The 20,323-nt window shown below is 41.3% G+C and overlaps 1 protein-coding gene across 1 annotated transcript in view; it reads right to left on the bottom strand.

Annotated features, from left to right (window-relative positions):
* Positions 1-20,323, bottom strand: part of PLCB1 (phospholipase C beta 1) — a 1,010,585-nt gene that overhangs the window by 301,259 nt on the left and 689,003 nt on the right. Inside the window, exon 12 of the mRNA XM_077282634.1 lies at positions 12,566-12,648. Within this exon, the coding sequence (XP_077138749.1) occupies positions 12,566-12,648 (83 nt within the window). The remainder of the gene's footprint in view (positions 1-12,565; positions 12,649-20,323) is intronic.

Consider the following 20,323-nt stretch of genomic DNA (forward strand, 5'->3'; position numbering starts at 1 on the left):
GCTGTTAGTGAAAAGTCGGTAATTCAATTGCCGGCTTTTCATTTCTCCTGCACAAACCCGACAGGATATGAGACATGGTTTACATACAGTAAACCATCTCATATCCCCCTTTTTTTTGCATATTCCACACTACTAATGTTAGTAGTGTGTATGTGCAAAATTTCAGCGCTGTAGCTGCTAAAATAAAGGGTTAAATGGCGGAAAAAATTGGCGTGGGCTCCCGCGCAATTTTCTCCGCCAGAGCGGTAAAGCCAGTGACTGAGGGCAGATATTAATAGCCTGGAGAGGGTCCATGGTTATTGGCCCCCCCCTGGCTAAAAACATCTGCCCCCAGCCACCCCAGAAAAGGCACATCTGGAAGATGCGCCTATTCTGGCACTTGGCCACTCTCTTCCCACTCCCTGTAGCGGTGGGATATGGGGTAATGAAGGGTTAATGCCACCTTGCTATTGGAAGGTGACATTAAGCCAGATTAATGATGGAGAGGCGTCAATTATGACACCTATCCATTATTAATCCAATTGTAGGAAAGGGTTAAAAAACACACACACACATGATTGAAAAGTATTTTAATGAAATAAACACAGCGGTTGTTGTAATAATTTATTGTTCTCTCAAATCCATTTGCAGTCCCTCGCTTGGCAACATAATAAACGCACAAGATACATACCTTCTGCTGTCAGATCAGGTCCCACGATGTAATCCATCTGAAGGGGTTAACTAATATTACAAGCAGGAGCCCTGCAAATGCAGCTGTGCTCCGTGCTTGTAATTCCCCTGCGAATGAATGAAATGTAGGTCATTGACCTACATTTCCTTCAGTCGCGGTGAGGCGCCCCCTGGTGGATGTCCTCATATGACCTGGAGCGTGGGAAAAAGTTCCCAGGCTGCAGTTCATGAGAACATCCACCAGAGGGCGCCTCACCGCGAATGAATGAAATGTAGGTCAATGACCTACATTTCATTCATTCGCAGGGGAATTACAAGCACGGAGCACAGCTGCATTTGCAGGGCTCCTGCTTGTAATATTAGTTAACCCCTTCAGATGGATTACATCGTGGGACCTGATCTGACAGCAGAAGGTATGTATCTTGTGCGTTTATTATGTTGCCAAGCGAGGGACTGCAAATGGATTTGAGAGAACAATAAATTATTACAACAACCGCTGTGTTTATTTCATTAAAATACTTTTCAATCATGTGTGTGTGTGTTTTTTAACCCTTTCCTACAATTGGATTAATAATGGATAGGTGTCATAATTGACGCCTCTCCATCATTAATCTGGCTTAATGTCACCTTCCAATAGCAAGGTGGCATTAACCCTTCATTACCCCATATCCCACCGCTACAGGGAGTGGGAAGAGAGTGGCCAAGTGCCAGAATAGGCGCATCTTCCAGATGTGCCTATTCTGGGGTGGCTGGGGGCAGATGTTTTTAGCCAGGGGGGGGCCAATAACCATGGACCCTCTCCAGGCTATTAATATCTGCCCTCAGTCACTGGCTTTACCGCTCTGGCGGAGAAAATTGCGCGGGAGCCCACGCCAATTTTTTCCGCCATTTAACCCTTTATTTTAGCAGCTACAGCGCTGAAATTTTGCACATACACACTACTAACATTAGTAGTGTGGAATATGCAAAAAAAAAGGGGATATGAGATGGTTTACTATATGTAAACCATGTCTCATATCATGTCGGGTTTGTGCAGGAGAAATGAAAAGCCGGCAATTGAATTACCGGCTGTTCACAGATATCGCGCTGAATGAAATCTAAATACAGAATATATATATATGTGTCTCAATGACATATATATATATATATACTGTATATATGTTTTAATGAACATTTGAGCACATAAATCCATTGGATGTCGGTTTTGCAAGCCTGCGCAAAAATCTCGCAGTACGGATGCCATACGGATTACATACGGAGGATGCCATGCGCAAAATACGCTGACACACCCTGACTACGGATCACTATTTTGGGAACATTTCACCGTATTTCGGCCGTATTACGGCCGTAAAATACGTGGCGTATTGTCTTACGCCGAGTGTGACGCCGGCCTAAGAAACATCACCTAGTTTTGCTTTGGCAGCTTTCAGTTATATGCAACTAACATCCAGAAACAGAAGGGCTTGTCCCGTAAGGGAAGTAGACACCAGATGGTCCATACTGGATTACTAGATCACAAAAAGTATGGTACATACAGTGCGGCATGTTTAACCACTTGTGTTGTCTTCTCTACTATAGGTCAACTTATTGGGCCCAGCTGATTATTGCATTTGCACCTTTTTGTCTAGTTTTAGGTATTTTTTAACAATCTTATTGCCCTATTCTTTTGATTTGTGTCTTTTAAAAGCTGCGTTTTACAGTACCAGCAAAGTCGATGAGATTTCAGAAATCTCATGCACACACATTGTCTTATTTTTCCTGACTGTTTTTCCAAAAAGCTTGGTTTTTGTAAGGCTGCTGTCACACTATCAGTATTTGGTCAGTATTTTACATCAGTATTTGTAAGCCAAAACCAGGAGTGGATGATAAATGCAGAAGTGGTGCATATGTTTCTATTATACTTTTCCTCTAATTGTTCCACTCTTGGTTTTGGCTTACAAATACTGATGTAAAATACTGACCAAATACTGCTAGTGTGACGGCAGCCTAAGAGTGAGCATATGTCACTTCTTTCAACATTTTTTTTTTTTCAACGTTTTTCACCCACTGGTAGTGCAAAAAGTGCTTCAAAAACATAGGTACCAGGTTTTGCTGCGTTTTTGGTGCCAAAACGAGGAGTATTTTCTTTTTAGGCACTAAACTTTATCAGCAATCACAAGAGACAAACGCACCCTGACAAAAATGAAGTAAAAAAAAATGCATCAAAAATGCAGCAAAAACTAATCAAAACCTGCTTTTTGTAAGCAGCTTAAACTTGAAGAAAAAAAACCGCTGCAAAAACGCAACATGTGAACATAGCCTTAAATATATTTTTAAGCCAATGTCATCATTTCTAAACATTAAAAAACTGCTTAGGCCCCTTCTATTGTGGAATAAGTCCAATTTTTTACTTTTGCCCCTTTCTTCCTCTTTTCCTCTCTCATGTCTGTGTCGTCCTTTGTTGTATAACTTGTCCGTCACTAGCATTAACATCATGAATTTTGAGATGTCTTTTAAAGTGCTCTTTATTTAATTAAATTATTGACATTATAGGAGGTGAAAGGTGTATACGGATTTTGTCCGATTTTATTGTCCTCACCACGTTTATTGCCTTTTAGTATGCGGAGTGATTTGATGTTGTGGATGTACTGTACCATGTTTGTGAGTTTGTATTTTTTTAACATTTCTTTATTTGAAAACCAAAACATCAATGAAAACAGATTTAAAATGTAGTTTCTTTATAGCTTAAATTTCTGAATATAAGGAACAACTAAAGTATATTAAAAAGTCCTTAAAAGGGGTTTTCCGGTCTTGGTTAAATAAAGCTTTACTGCAATTGTTGTATAATGAAAAGTATATAAATGTGTAACATAATTTGAGTTTCAATTAAATTTATATTCAAGATTTTTTTGCCATTACTTACTGAGGATATTCTGTGGAATTCTGCCAGAATTGGTGCCAGAATTGGTTCCAGCCAGAAGGAAAAATATAAAGGCTACTTAAAGCGGGATGTATTTTCAGTTGATTTTTGGTTCACTATTTTCCTATTGTAAATGTCAAAATGGACCAATACTTTAGCCCTTTAGTTGTGAAGGGAGTCCTGTTCAGGTTTCTACTCCTATGGGGCAAAGAGATCCATGAAAGTCCTCACTTCCAGGGCTCCATAGTGCCATGTGTCACTGTTCGTAGTCACCTGGCAGCTCCCAAATGGCTACCATGACCAGGTTTTGTGCAAGTTACTTTGTTTCCCAAAGCCCAGGGGTTGCCCTGGCCTTAATCCTTTAACCCATATACAAGGTTCTGCACTGACACAGTGGTCCCTGGGTAAGGGCCACAGACTCAGCTGCTGTTTGGTTGTGCAAGCTGGCAAGAAGAATACTCAGGTAGCCATGTCAGATGCAGGAGGTCATGTCAGGTATAAAATCGTAAAGCTAGCGGGAAGTCAAAAGTCAAGCTGAGGTCAAAGAACAGGAAAATCGGAACTACAAACAGGAGCACAGCACAGCAGTATACACCAGATAGCAACTCTATTGACTGGCAGTGAGAACTGGCTCTAAAAGTCACAGCAGATAGAAACCAAATTAACTAGATTAACCCTATAGCTTCTGGACTGGCCAGAGCCATAAGGGTATGTTTTCACGTTCAGGATACGGCAGTGATTTGGGTGCAGCACATGTCCGCTCCGTCCAAAACGCTGCCGGCTTTTGTACACGCGGTGATTCCGCATGTGTTCATTGAACCATGCGGAATCACCGCATCCTATACATTGGACTGTGATATTTATCTTGTGGAGATGGAGCATCCCCACAAGATAAATTGACGTGCTGCGGTCTAGAAAGATGTGCCGCATGTGTGTATATCTCTATATATGTAATTTTATTATTTTCAGAATTTTTTTACATTTTTTTTTTCATTTTTGTTTTACTTTTTTATTTTGTCTCTCTATGGGACTTTTTATGGCTCTGATTGCTGCTATGAACCGTTGTAATACACAACAATTGCAATGGCATATAGCTGTCAGTGCTGCACTGACACAAGTTAGTTAGCACTGAGCTTGATCTAACTAAGTGCTAGAGCCTGGTGACCCGGATGTTGACATGGCGACATTGGATCACCATGACAACGATTAGGCCTCTGTGACACCAATCGGAGAGCAGAGGGGGCTCCCTCCCTGTGCCTGCCTTCTAAATGCTGCGTTCGATATCCATCACAGCATTTGGGGGGTTAAACTGTCAGGGATAAACTGTGATATCAGTAGATCACCCTGTGGCGATCGCACGCGTACAGCTTCTGTGCGTGCAAAATCGCCAGTACGTGCCCAGTGCATCCAAGATCGGGAAGCACTTCCCAACCATGACGTGCTGGGTACATCGAACGTTGAGAAGAAGTTAAAAATAATAGATAAGATAAAAAGGGGCAAATCGAAAAGCATATTCACACTTAACAGAATTTCCATAGCGTCTGGACTGGCCAGAGACACAAGTCCCAGGAATAACCCACCAAGGAGGCAGTGGTAAAAGGGACAGGGACCATAACAAATGTTACAGCAGCCCATTGACTAAGCTAGTAAGCCCTTAAATAATCTTCATGAAGATTAGACTTAATTTATGGTAATATTGAAAACATTTCACGGTTCAATCAACCTATAACCAGGAACTCGACATTAAATAAGGGTTTAGCGGCATTTGTCAGCCTGTGCTATTAATTTGACGGTCTCTGCCTCATACCATATGACTTCCCTAAGTTGCTTTATACACAGGAGATAGTGCAAAATGAAATGCTTCAAAAATGCTTGGAGTCTGTAAAATAAAACATCAAAATAATCTGACGTACATAACGATAAAGTTTGCACTTATTTTTACATTGTCTTTTCATTCTCTGCCAAAAATAAGAGACATATGGCATTTCAACACATTTGGCAGTTTAATTACCTATCCGCTCACTTCACAGATTTAAGACCCTTTCTAAATATATTCACAGCACAAACACATCACAGAACGCAGACGTATGTTCTGATCCACAGCTCTAAATGTAAATCACATTGAAAAGTTTCCAAGAACTACCAATGCCAAGTTAAAAGAAAATTGTGATTTTACACATACAGAACTCGCAGAGTAGGACGGGATTACGATACGATAACATGATTTCCGCATTAAGGCAGCTACTTGTTAGATTCATTTCTTTGAAGCAAGGAACATGGCTTGTAGGAACTTGTAAGAACCTTCTGATTTCCACTTGTTAAAAAGCTAAATGTCATGAACTAGTGGACTTGACAGACAGTATATACAAATGTCTCCAAAGAGAGAAATATCTTAAGAAACTTGTCCTAAACTCTTCAACGAGAAATCTTTCCTACAATTCATTAACCCTTTTACCCTCCAAGGAGGTCTGCATGTTAATGACCAGGCCAATTTTTTACAATTCTGACCACTGTCACTTTATCTGATAATAACTCTGGAACGCTTCAACGGATCCTGATGATTCTGAGATTAGTTTTTCGTGACATATTGTACTTCATGATAGTGGTAACATTTATTCGCTATAAATTGCGTTTATTTGTGAAGAAAACGGACATTTGGTGAATATTTGGAAAATATTGTAATTTTCAAACTTTGAATTCATATACCCTTAAATCAGAGAGATGTGTCACACAAAATACTTAATAAATAACATATTTCCCACATGTCTACTTTACATCAGCACAATTTTTTAAGAAAAAAAAAACATTTCTGTTAGGAAGTTATAAGGGTTAAAGGGAACCTGTCACCTCCAAAATCGAAGGTGAGCTAAGCCCACCAGCATCAGGGGCTTATCTACAGCATTCTGTAATGCTGTAGATAAGCCCCCCGATGTATCCTGAATGATGAGAAAAAGAGGTTAGATTACACTCACCCAGGGGCGGTCCTGGTACGATGGGTGTCGCGGTCCGGTCCGGGGCCTCCTATCTTCTTACGATGACGTCCTCTTCTTGTATTCATGCTGCAGCTCCGGCGGCAGAGCAAAGTACTGCAGTGCGCAGGCGCCAGGAAAGGTCAGAGAGGCCCAGCACCTGCGCACTGCAGTACTTTGCTCTGCCCTAAACAGGGCAGACAAAGTACGCCTGCGCAGGAGCCACAGCGTGACTACAAGAAGAGGACGTCATTGTAAGAAGATGGGAGGCCCCGGACCGGACCGCGACGCCCATCGGACCGCAGCAGGACTGCCCCTGGGTGAGTATAATCTAACCTCTTTTTCTCATCTTTCAGGATACATCGGAAGCTTATCTACAGCATTCCAGAATGCTGTAGATAAGCCCCTGATGCTGATGGGCTTAGCTCACCTTCGATTTTGGGGGTGACAGGTTCCCTTTAAAAGCTGACCAGCAATTTCTCATTTTTCCAACAAAATGTTTTTTTAGGGACCACCTCACATTTTAAGTGATTTTCATAGGTCTTTATGACAGAAGGTACCCAAAAAATGACACCATTCTAAAAACTACACTCCTCAAGGTGCTCATAACCACATTCAAGAAGTTTATTAACCCTTCAGGTGCTTCACAGGAATTTTTGGAATGTGGAAAAAAAATGAACATTTAATTTTCTTTTTCACATAAAATTTATTTTAGACCCCATTTTTTTGTTTTTACAAGGGTGGCAGGAGAAATGGACCAGAAAATTTGTTGTGCAATTTCTCCTGAGCATTCCAATACCCCATATGTGGGGGAAAACCACTGTTTGGGTGCACGGCAGAGCTCGGAAGGGAAGGAGCACCATTTGACTTTTTGAATGCAAAATTTGCTGGAACAATTAGCGGACATCATGTCGCGTTTAGAAAGCCCCTGATGTGCCTAAACAGTGAAAATCCCCCACAAGTGACACCATTTTGGAAAGTAGACCCCTCAGGTAACTGAACTAGATGTGTCGTGAGCACATTGAACCCTCAGGTGCTTTACAGAAGTTTATAATGTTGAGCCGTAAAAATAAAAAACATCACATTTTCCCCACAAATATGTTTTCAGCCCCAAATTTTGCATTTTCATAAGGGTAACAGGAGAAATTGCACTATACAATTTGTAGTGCAGTTTCTCCTGAGTACGCCAATACCCCATATGAGGAAGTAAACTACTGTTTGGGCGCACGGCAGGGCTCTGAAGGGAAGGAGCGTCATTTGACTTTTTGAATGTCAAATTTCCTGGAATCATTAGATGCCATGTCCCATTTGGACAGCCCCTAATATGCCTAAACAGTAGAAAACCCTACAAGTGACCACAGGTAAGCAGGGCCGGCCCGAGAGATTACGGCGCCCTAGGCGAAACTATTTTTTTGCGCCCCTACTATTCTTGGCAGTAGATGAAAACTTGGGATATAAATTTAGGAGCAAAATAAACCACAACAACAATGATTAATTAACTCTCTCCTAACTCATTAATCTTCTGAGAAGTTGTATAGGACAAATATATACAAATATATACATATTTTTTTCTCTCAGGCGCCCCCTTAGTGTAGTGTGTGCTAAGTGTGCATTTTTGGTTGTTTGCTTTGCTTTGCCAACATTTGAAAACTTAGGAGCAAAATAAACGAGCGGGATCAAACACCTGTCAGCAGACGATGCAAACGACTCAAGTCCGTAGTTTAGCGCCTCCTTTCCGTGCGTAAATTGAAGCTCAACGGTTTTTCTTTTAAATTTATGGTAAAAAATTTATGTACACTTTTCTTTCCATCCCTAAAACTTTTTGCCTTTTGAAAAGATTTTGTATAATTTTTTCTATTTTTTCTCTGGCGCCCCCTTAGGGTCGGCGCCCTAGGCAGCCGCCTAGTTCGCCTATACGTTCGGGCCGGCCCTGCAGGTAAGCCCTCAGTGTATTTAGATGTGTGTTGAGCACCTTGAGTAACAGGCGAAATTGGACCGTACAATTTGCTGTGTGTACATAAACCCCTTAAAACCATGTATTTATTTATACCTGATAAAAACCACCCAATTTCCTTACCCTAAGTACAAAAGAAGAAAAGATCATCAATAAAAATCAGATCAAAATTGGACCTAATAACATTTATTTATATGAGATTTATGGTCTTTAGATAAGTAAGCTTTGTATTTATCAATTCAATACCAAACTAAGGCAATGCATGAGTGGGTGAACACTGCCAGATTAATACTGGATTAGAAAATTTGTTTAGCCAGATCAATACTGGATTAGAAATACACAATACCAGAATAGTACTGGATTAGAAGATTTATTTAACCTGATCAATGCTGGATTAGAAATAAACAGTGCCAAACTAATACTGGATTAGAGTATTTGCATACCTAGATCAATTCTAGATAAGAAGTTTGATACTTGAATAGGGAGCTATATATATGCACACATATTAAACCACATAGCCAGACTAAAGGCCCCGTCTCACATAGCGAGATCGCTAGCGAGATCGCTGCTGAGTCACAAGTTTTGTGACGCAACAGCGACCTCAGTAGCGATCTCGCTATGTGTGACACGTACCAGCGATCAGGCCCCTGCTGTGAGATCGCTGGTCGTGTCGGAATGGCCTGGACCTTTTTTTGGTCGTTGAGGTCCCGCTGAATCGGTGTGACACCGATCCAGCGATGTCTTCACTGGTAACCAGGGTAAACATCGGGTTACTAAGCGCAGGGCCGCGCTTAGTAACCCGATGTTTACCCTGGTTACCAAAAAAAAAAAACAGTACATACTCACCATCTGTTGCCCGTCAGGTCCCTTGGCGTCTGCTTCCTGCTCTGACTGCCGCCGTAAAGTGAGAGCACAGCAGTGACGTCACCGCTGCACTCTGCTCTCACTGTACGGCGGCACACAGTCAGAGCGGGAAGCGGACGGCAAGGGACCTGACGGGCAACAGATGGTGAGTATGTAGTGTTTGTTTTTTTGGTAACCAGGGTAAACATCGGGTTACTAAGCGCGGCCCTGCGCTTAGTAACCCGATGTTTACCCTGGTTACCCGGGTGCTGCAGGGGGACTTCGGCATCGTTGAAGACCGTTTCAACGATGCCGAAGTCGTTCCCCTGATCGTTGGTCGCTGGAGAGAGCTGTCTGTGTGACAGCTCCCCAGCGACCACACAGCGACAAAACAGCGACGCTGCAGCGATCAGCATCGTTGTCTGTATCGCTGCAGCGTCGCTGTGTGAGACGGGGCCTTAATAGTACACAAGAGGATAGTATATAACAGATATATCATAGAACCGGATTGGTACTAGACCAAAGAAGTATACAAGATCCACCATGTGAAATAATGTAGCCTCAAATAGTCTGCATAGCCAAATGAAGGTTGGATTCAGAAAAACAATTTGTTGTGCAATCTCTCCTGAGTACACAGATACTCCATATGAGGGCAAAAACTACTGTTTGGGCGCACAGCAGGAAGGAGCATCATTTGTCTTTTTGAATGTAAATAATTAGCGGACGCCATGTCCCGTTTGGAGAGACCCTGATGTTCCTAAACAGTGGAAACCAACATTTTATACCACTGGGCAGTGAAGAAAAATAACTACATTTTTAATACAAAAATTTAGTTTTAGCCCCAGATTTTACATTTTCACACAAGTGGGTAAAAATGGCAGCATCATTTGTTGCACAGTTTCTACTGAACGTGGCAATACCCCATATGTGGCTGTATAGTACTGCTTAGCCATATGGAGAGACTCAGGAGGGGCAGAGCGCTATTTGCCTCCTGGAGCGCAGATTTTCCTAGAATAGATGGTGGACTCCATATACAGAGCCCCTAATTGCTAGTAGAGCAGAATCCCCACTCAAGTGACCCCATTTTGGAAATTATACCCCTTTGGGAATTTATCTACTATTTATTTACTCTACTCTGAGCACTTTCTTTTTGGGGTTTCCATCTAGATCTCCAAGTGACGTGATTCAGATGAAACCCTGAGGGATCCATTCACTATACTGAGGCAACAGAGTTACTCTGGACTCCATCTGGCCTCTGTTCAGCGGTGTCCTTTTCAGAAGCGCACAAAACTGTGTCCTACGGCACTTTTCTGCAATCCTAAAAAGACGGACACTGCCAGATCACAGGTCCTATGGTGTCCACAGTGCTTTCATCTGCCTCATTATAGGAAATCTTCAGTCGGGGGTTCCATCTGAATCACGTATTTCAGACAGAGGTTTACCAGGAAACCCCAGTGTAAGAGCTCTGCGCAGAGTGCAGGATAAATGTGCGCCGAGCCTTACTGCGATCTTTGGGAGACAGAATGAACAAAACAGGTGAAGAACAGGTTTTAATTATTTCTCTTACACAGCTTCTCGTGTGGTATAAGTGATATGGTGACTTTATTATTCGGGTCGTTGTGATTACAGCGATACCAGATTTATATTGGGTTTTTATGTTTGGCTGCTGTCACACAATAAAATATGCTTTTTATTGCAAAAACTAGTTTTATATTGAGAGATATAATTTTTTCCAAATTTTGGCAGACAGAGTCATGTGAGGACTTGTTTTTGTGGAACGAGTTCACAATTTTATTGGTACCATTTTAAGACATGTGACATTTTTTGATCGCTTTCTATTCCGATTTTTGGAAGGCAGAATGAACAAAAACCAGTAATTCAAGATTTTTTTTATGTTGCTCCGCTTGTGATCAAATTGATTAGGCAGTTTTATTCTTTGGGTCAGTACGATTACAGTGATATCACAGTTATATCGGTTTTTATGTCTTGGTGCTTTTACACAATAAAAACTATTTTATGGAAAATAATTATTTTTGCATCGCTTTATTCTGAGAGCTATAACTTTTTTATTTTTCCACTGATGAAGCTGTATGGTGACTTGGAAAACAAGAAACATATATAGGCACTAATAGGGTTGTGCTAAGACTGCACAATGCTATTAAAACACGTGCGTGCCACCAGTATCCACCAGTATCCAAGTGCCTCTCTGCACAAGTTCCAACTTCAATGGAGGGTCAATCAAGTGATATGAAGCGGTCCTGAAGCATTGTTATATTGCGAGGTCAAGGAGGAATAATTCACTTCCAGATATCATAGCATTTCGAGATTGCCAAACACTCAGTAGACCCCCAAGACCATCCCATACTCCCCTCATTCAGGAGCGCAGTGCAGCATCGGCAGAGCCATCCTCCTGATGACAGCCAATAGGTACCTTGAGTCAGAAGCACTCAGTACCAATGAAGAGACGGCCCAGTCCAGCGCTGAGCGACACAATGGTCATCCCCTCTATGGGTGTGCAGATCTTTCTATCTCTGTATACTTGTGGTTGTGTCCTGAGGAAGAAGTCATCTGAGCTCCAAAACGCGTTGAATAAAATCACTATCCTTCATTTTGATTATATCTGGTCCCACATCTTATTCGGCAGCACGGATTACATCCACAAATCTCCAATTTTATTGTAAATTAAATATGTTATAATTGCGCCGTCCTTAAAGTATAAAACTAAACACTAGCTAAATCAGTAATAAATATTAGGTTATGTTCACACAGAGCTTTTTTGGTGCTACTTTTTTGTGCAGGCTATGGGCAAGAAAACTATAGCGGAAATTACACGTGCATTTTTTTATGCATTTTTTATATGTTTTTTTTAATGCTTTTGGTGCTAAATTGTTTTTATTTTAAATGGGAAAAAACAGCAGTAAAATCTCTGAAAGAATTGACATGCTGAAATTTTTAAAGAATGAATTATTGACAAAAAAAATATGCAACTACCGAGTAAATGAGATTTTAGAAATCTCATTAATTTTGCTGTTACTGTAAATGCGGCATTTAAAAAAAAAACAAAAAACATTAATAATGTGAACAAGCCTTTACTATATGACAGGCAATGCACACATTACAACATTACAACAATGAGTATGTGGCACAGAAACAATCGTAATCTTTAAAAGATAGTTCTGGTTTGCGATATACAGTACGTAAAGTTGCTGCAGGTAAAAGTATATTACTTACGAATCCACATGATTTTCAAAGGACAGGAGAATTGGATACGGTGACGTCTTAAATGCACATTCAGCAATAGCTTCTATAACTTCCTAAAATGAAAAGACATGTTTAAAAGATTTTGTCCTCAAGCATGAAATGTTAATTCAGACCATTCTGTCTGTGCTACAAATGGCAGAAGTAGAAATGAAATGAACTCCAGGTACATCATGCACTGTAGATAAACATAAGAAGTAGCACGGTCAGAGACTTTTAAATACTAAGCCAAAGGCGTCCTATCCTTCTAGTTGATTAAAAAAAAGCTCTTTTTTTGTCATTTAGAAGGAAATACTATGTGGTTGTCACTGACTATTTGAGATGAATAAATAAATCTAGAAGATATACATGCTTTGCTTATACAGTTAGGTCCATATATATTTGGACAGAGACAACCTTTTTCTAATTTTGGTTATAGACATTACCAAAATGAATTTTAAACAAAACAATTCAGATGCAGTTGAAGTTCAGACTTTCAGCTTTCATTTGAGGGTATCCACATTAAAATTGGATGAAGGGTTTAGGAGCTTCCGCTCCTTAACATGTGCCACCCTGTTTTTAAAGGGACCAAAAGTAATTGGACAATTGGCTCCAAGGCTACTTCATGGACAGGTGTGGGCAGTCCCTTCGTTATGTCATTCTCAATTAAGCAGATAAAAGGCCTGGAGTTGATTTGAGGCGTGGTACTTGCATTTGGAAGGTTTTGCTGTGAAGTAAACATGCGGTCAAAGGAGCTCTCCATGCAGGTGAAACAAGCCATCCTTAAGCTGCGAAAACAGGAAAAAAACCCATCTGAAAAATTGCTACAATATTAGGAGTGGCAAAATCTACAGTTTGGTACATCCTGAGAAAGAAAGAAAGCACTGGTGATCTCATCAATGCAAAAAGACCTGGGCGCCCACGGAAGACAACAGCGGTGGATGATCGCAGAATTATCTCCATGGTGAAGAGAAACCCCTTCACAACAGCCAACCAAGTGAACAACACTCTCCAGGAGGTCGGCGTATCAATATCCAAATCTACCATAAAGAGAAGACTGCATGAAAGTAACTACAGAGGGTTCACTGCACGGTGCAAGCCACTCATAAGCATCAGGAATAAAAAGGCTAGACTGGACTTTGCCAAAAACATCTAAAAAAGCCAGCACAGTTCTGGAATAACATTCTTTGGACAGATGAAACCAAGATCAACCTCTACCAGAATGATGGAAAGAGAAAAGTATGGCGAAGGCGTGGTACAGCTCATGATCCAAAGCATACCACCTCATCTGTAAAACACGGCAGAGGCAGTGTGATGGCTTGGGCATGCATGGCTGCCAGTGGCACTGGGTCACTAGTGTTTATTGATGATGTGACACAGGACAGAAGCAGCCGAATGAATTCTGAGGTATTCAGAGCCGCCATACTGTGTGCTCAGATACAGCCAAATGCAGCCAAACTGATTGGTCGTCGTTTCATACTACAGATGGACAATGACCCAAAACATAAAGCCAAAGCAACCCAGGAGTTTATTAAAGGAAAGAAGTGGAATATTCTTGAATGGCCAAGTCAGTCACCTGATCTCAACCCAATTGAGCATGCATTTCACTTGTTATAGACTAAACTTCAGACAGAAAGGCCCACAAACAAACAGCAACTGAAAACCACCGCAGTGAAGGCCTGGCAGAGCATCAAAAAGGAGGAAACACAGCGTCTGGTGAGGTCCATGAGTTCAAGACTTCAGGCAGTCATTGCCAACAAAGGATTTTCAACCAAGTACTAGAAATGAACATTTTATTTACAATTATTTAATCTGTCCAATTACTTTTGGTCCCTTTAAAAACAGGGTGACACATATGAAAGGAGCTGAAACTCCTAAACCCTTCATCCAATTTTAATGTGGATACCCTCAAATGAAAGCTGAAAGTCTGAACTTCAACTGCATCTGAATCGTTTTGTTTAAAATTTATTGTGGTAATGTCTAGAACCAAAATTAGAATAATGTTGTCTCTGTCCAAATATATATGGACCTAACTGTATATACTATTTTTTTTTATACACACTTTAACATTGAAATTGCAACACCAAGTCATGGGATTATGGAAATCGCAAGGTGGATAGACATAACGATATGCAAATTATGGAAAAATGGAAACTACATTTTCAAAACATCTCGATTTATTCAGTATCAAGTATGAGTTCCGAGCACCGAAACACACGCACTTACACGACTTGGCTTCTATCGATGAGGTTATTAATGGTTCTCTGAAGAATGTTTTGTTATGCTGAGTACACTTGGGCATGGAAATCATCAAGATCTGCTCATGGCAGCTCCCTTTGTGATTGCCAACCAATAAAAAAAAAGAATCAATTTTAAAATGGTGCCCGCCGCGCATGCGCAGTAGCAGCTATCAGTGTAAACAGGGGTGATCTGATAGCTGCTATTGTGCAGGCGCCAGCGGTGCCATCTTGATAGAGAAGCAGAAAAAAATCATCCTCAAAGATGGCGCCGCCGGTTCTTGCACAGTAGCAGCTATCAGATCACCTCTATATACACCGATAGCTGCTACTGCGCAGGCAAGGGGCGCCATTTTAAAACTGATTCTTTTTTTCTACTCCTCAGGATAGCCTCAGGCACATTTATTAACAACACAGTAAACATGCAATTATGCTGCAGTGCAGATGCCATGGCTGCCCCTGCCAGCAGAAGAGTTTTTTTTTTCAGTATGTACATACATTCATTATGCAAACGAGGGGGCAGGTCAGTGAGGGATCAGTGACCTGTCAGCAGTGTGCATTATGAATACCTAACCAGAGCACCACATGAAGACCCCCCCATAGGCCGCCCGGGAGCACGAGCATATCATTAACTCAAAACTAAAAATAAAGATTACACAACAACCACAAGACGGATTTCATCAACCCAGGTGTGAAGAAACCAGATTGTATCTTAATTTCCCAGACAGGCATGTTTTTGCAAAGCCAAAAGAACTGGCTTTTTGTCTGTATATTGGCTTGTGAATTTAGGTGTTTGTGTCTGGTGGGTCAAGAGGACAGACTTGCCCACTGATATACTATCTAACATACTGTGTAAGTCTGTAATAGTGACTGTACATTGAGTGGGTTAAGCTTTGTTTATTGATGTGTGCTTATATGCTAATAGTGCTACTTAATCCCATCACCATTGTTTACCTTATCTTGATGTTGGACTGAAAGACTCTGGGTAATTCCTTGGGTATAAAAAAGACTCTGAGATCACATCCTGGGAGTCTGAAGTTATACAGAGCTACCAGCCAGACATTCTGCAAACCACCCAACAGACAAGAGAAAGGACTGCAGCCAATTCATCATGGCACCATCACGAGGGACACTGATCTAGGATTCTATAGGATACAACCTAGGGGTTTTTGGCTCCGGTTGGAAGGACACAGATCTGATCCAGTGACCATCTCTGCACCATGGATATGTTTGGAGAAAGCCAGGTTTGGGATCCGCTGGTTGCCTGGTTCCATGGAGATGGTCAGATAAGCCAGGTGGTGACTCTCATGTCAACTGGCTTTGGACCTTGTATGGACTCTATGGACAGTTCTTGGTCATCTCATTATGCTTGTCGTTACCCCTTCTCTGTGGGTTCATCCACAGATGGAGTAGCGACCCTGGGAGCTCTGACATCATGTCATACTGGAAAGACATGGAGACGCAGTGATCTTTTATATGCGCCCATGTGACCCTGGGAGCTCTGACATCGTGTCATACTGGAAATATGTGGAGACGCAGTGATATTTTATATGCGCCCATGTAACCAAACAATTCCAGCCATGGTGAGATTGTTCTGTTTGCTATTGTGTGTTGTGGTTCAATAAAGTATTGCCACACTGTTTTACCTTAACCCTGTGTTGTCTGTGTAGTGTATTGCCCACGGGGAAATAGAGCGGGCGTTCAGTGGTATGAGCCGTGGTCCATGCAGTCTTGCTAAAGACAGCCGGGCCAGCGGACGAGAGCACCGACTGACCCCGTTTCTCCACACCAGGTATCAATATAATCAGTATAACGGCAACAACCTGACACTGTCTGTAGGTTACTGTGCACAATCCTGCTGACAGGTTCCCTTTAAATAAGGGCCACCTGATTCACTCCTGCTTCTTCACAGAATGATTGCCCTCACAAATTGAACTCCACACTGCTATTATTTTGAACACAGCCCCTTTTCAATTAATTATTCTAATACACAAACTCAAAAACCTGCAGATCATTAATGCTGATTCTGTTGGTTTTCTTAGAATCTACGGCACCAACTGGTAAATTGTTTGACATGTGGTAATATAATTTACACTAAAAACAGTGATTAATCTGGTTAGTCATAGACTGCTATTATTTTGAACACTACTATACGTCTAAAAAAAATCTATTTAAACTAGTTGATGAGTCACACAACCATATCATAAGTAAGTGCACCCAGCGATCTATTGCCAGTGACGGCGTGACTCCTGTAAGAAATAGCTAAAATGCAGCAGTACGTGACAAATTTGTTGACTCTCTTGCTGTTTCTGAAAGTTCAAGTTATGTTCAAACTTAAAATGAAGAAGGATGTAATGATTTTTGGAAATCGGATTATATTATTTTATATTAGCTATTGATATTTTATACATGGTTTGAGGCAGTATTCGCTCTACTATTTTTCAACTGAAATGAAAATGTTCTGCTTCACATCTTTTCAGAAAAACACCATGTTATTTACAGCTGCTAACATTGATCAAGTAAAAAAGTGTTTCATTTTTTAATACATTGATACCTTTAGTGAAGAAATCCACTTTGATGTTATTCTTTAATCACCATTTGAAGTTTTTTGCTAATTAGATTTCGGAGCACAGAGGCCGGACTGTGCACTGGGTCTTCTCTTGCCTGTCTGTGATTCCCCAACACCTCAGTCAATGTACAGTCTGTGATTCCCCGTCCCCCACCAGCCTCCGGTCTTTGAAAGACAGGTCACTGCTGAGATTTCAAACAGAGAAGGCAGGTCATTCACAGACTGGAGGCAGGTGGAGGGGTCGAGGAATCTTAGACAGGGAGGAGAAGACCTGTGCTCAGTCCGGCCCCTCTGCTCCAAAATCTAATTATCCAGAAACTTCAAATGGTGATTAAAGAACAACAAAGCAAGACATGTTATCAGCTGTTCTTTACAGAAACTATTTAAAAATGACTTTAGGCCTCATTCAGAAATCTGTGAATCACAAATGTTTTTCATGGAGATACTCTCTATAATCTAGATGGCTGTTCACATGTCCATGTTTTTTTGCGGACCATGTTCATTTTGAATCAAAATTACCTATACAAGTCTATGGCATCTGCAAAAAATCACTGACAGCATACATTAAAACCTACATGCAATTGTCACCCTGGCCATGATTAACATTGGAATGGAAAGGAGAAGCCTTATTTAATAAAGTTAACCTGTCAGCAGGATTTTGCTATGAAAGCCAAAGACACTGTCAGTTTGGTGCTGTTATACTGATTAAAATGACACCTGGGGTGAAGAAATCCGTCTTGCTTTTCTTGCGTAATAAGTGTTCAAAGTTTTCTTGTCCTCTGGGGCAGGACTATGGGCAGAGTCAGCTCTTCCTGCTCTAAGCCAGAGAAACCAAGGAAAGACCTGCCCAAAGGCTGCCCCAAAGCACAACTAGTCTGTCTCCATGATGAGGAACAAGTTTGGCTTCAAGGCAGCCTGTGGGCAGGTCTCATCTTGGTTGCTCTGGCTTAGAGCAGGAAGATAAGACTCTGCCCGCAGTCCCGCCCCGGAGAACGAGAATCTCATTAACTGAAAACGTCTAACACTTATTACACAAGAACCACAAGACGGATGTCTTCACCCCAGGTATCTTTTTAATCAGTATAACAGCACCAACCTGACAGTGTCTGCAGTTTACTTAGCAAAATCCTGCTGACAGGTGCACTTTAATGTATTTATTCATACGAAAAAATCACTGATGATACACTGATTGTAAAAACTGACATGGAGCAAACACTGATGAAAATTTTGATCCAAAATATTGATGACAATGAGTGCACTAGAAAAATCACTGACTAGAGATAAGCATATCTTTTGAAATTGGATGTGGTTGAATTTTCCACAAAATTTGATTTAAGTTGAAGAATTTAGAATACTGGAAAGAGAGAAAGAGATGAGAATTTTGGAAACGTGAGTGCAGCCACACAAAATGTACAAGGTATGATAGTCCTATGGGTGTTACAATTGCGATCTATTTTGGGGAAGTGAATGTGGCCACACAAATCAACATTAGCCCGTTCTGCAATGTTGCCGGGTAAGTTTATTTTTTATTAGGCAAATTGAAGTGTTCAAATATATGGGGAAAAGCGGATTTCAAGGAATTCATGAAGGCTGACACTCCCGGTCCTGTAGAGATCACTTCTCTGGAGTCATTCTCATATTTATGAAAGGCAGGATTGCAATGAAAGCAAACAGCACTAATATAAGTCTGGAGGTAGATAACACAGGATCCAGGTGAAGGTGCCAGCATATCTCCTCATCACCTTCCCTGCACATTGAGCTCTGCACAGGTCACAGAGCATGCCCACCACACTATCCCACACAACTTGGTTATCTTCTCACTTCAGTATCTATGTGGCTGCTGTAATGCAGATTTTAGATCTAATCACTTAAAACAACTAAGATCCTGATCTTGTCTGTGCATAATCAGATACGAAAAACGTGCTCCCACGTTTAGTTTTGCAGCTTATTTGTAGTAAAGTAAATCTGTTGAGCTGCAATATCAGACACAGCCGAAACATAACCATGGCATTGTCTCAGGAATAGTGTTGAGCATTCCGATACCGCAAGTATCGGGTATCGGCCGATACTTAGCGGTATCGGAATTCCGATACCGAGATCCGATACTTGCCGCGTATCGGATACCGGAATCGGAAGTTCCCAGGATTCAAACTGCACAAATTTGCACGAATTCAGCCAATGAGAATGATTCCAAGTGTGGGCACATCCTGTTCAGCATGGAGGGCATGAAACTACTGGCAAGGCTGTGATTGGCTGCTGAAATGATGTCATGCTACAGTTTAAAAGTCGCTGGCGCCATTTTACGCTCACTCTGCTGTGAATTCAGTTAGTGACAGGACGCTGTTTGCTGACTGAGGGCCAGTTTAGAGATAGCGATTTGCTTCATTGTTCTTTTCCAAGGCTAATTTAGCGACCGCTGTGTTCACCTACTAATCACCTTGCTTTTGCCATGCAGCGCTGTTTTCACAGCGATCTGCAAGGTCTGTGTGTGTGTGTGTGTGTGTGTGTGTGAGTGCAGCCCACTCTCTAGTCTGTGCGCAGCCATAGGCCATAGCTGGTTGTATTCAGTTCAGGGAGGGTGGTTCATTGCCTCATACTGTTCTATTTTTTTTTTCAAGTAGTGTAGTCTGCTGCTCATTTTTTCTAATAATTCCTATTAGTGACTTTCCACCCGTATCCAGCTAACTTGTGGAAAAACACTACATAGGATAACACAGAGGAGGTTTTTGGAGCCTTGCAGCGCCGTTTACGGCTGTCTGCACGGTCTCCGTGTGACTGCAGCTCTCTCTGTTGTCAGTTCAGCCCCCAAAAAATAAATAATAAAGTTCACCAAACACACCACTTTACATTTGTGTAGGCTACATTAGCTCATATTAAAGTCTAGTCCACATTTTAGAAAATTAGTGTTTCTTATACCTGTTAGGAGCTGTTCAGGAATAAGCACAC

This window comes from Ranitomeya variabilis, chromosome 2 (assembly GCF_051348905.1).
Source record: "Ranitomeya variabilis isolate aRanVar5 chromosome 2, aRanVar5.hap1, whole genome shotgun sequence".
Classification (NCBI taxonomy): Eukaryota; Metazoa; Chordata; class Amphibia; order Anura; family Dendrobatidae; genus Ranitomeya; species Ranitomeya variabilis.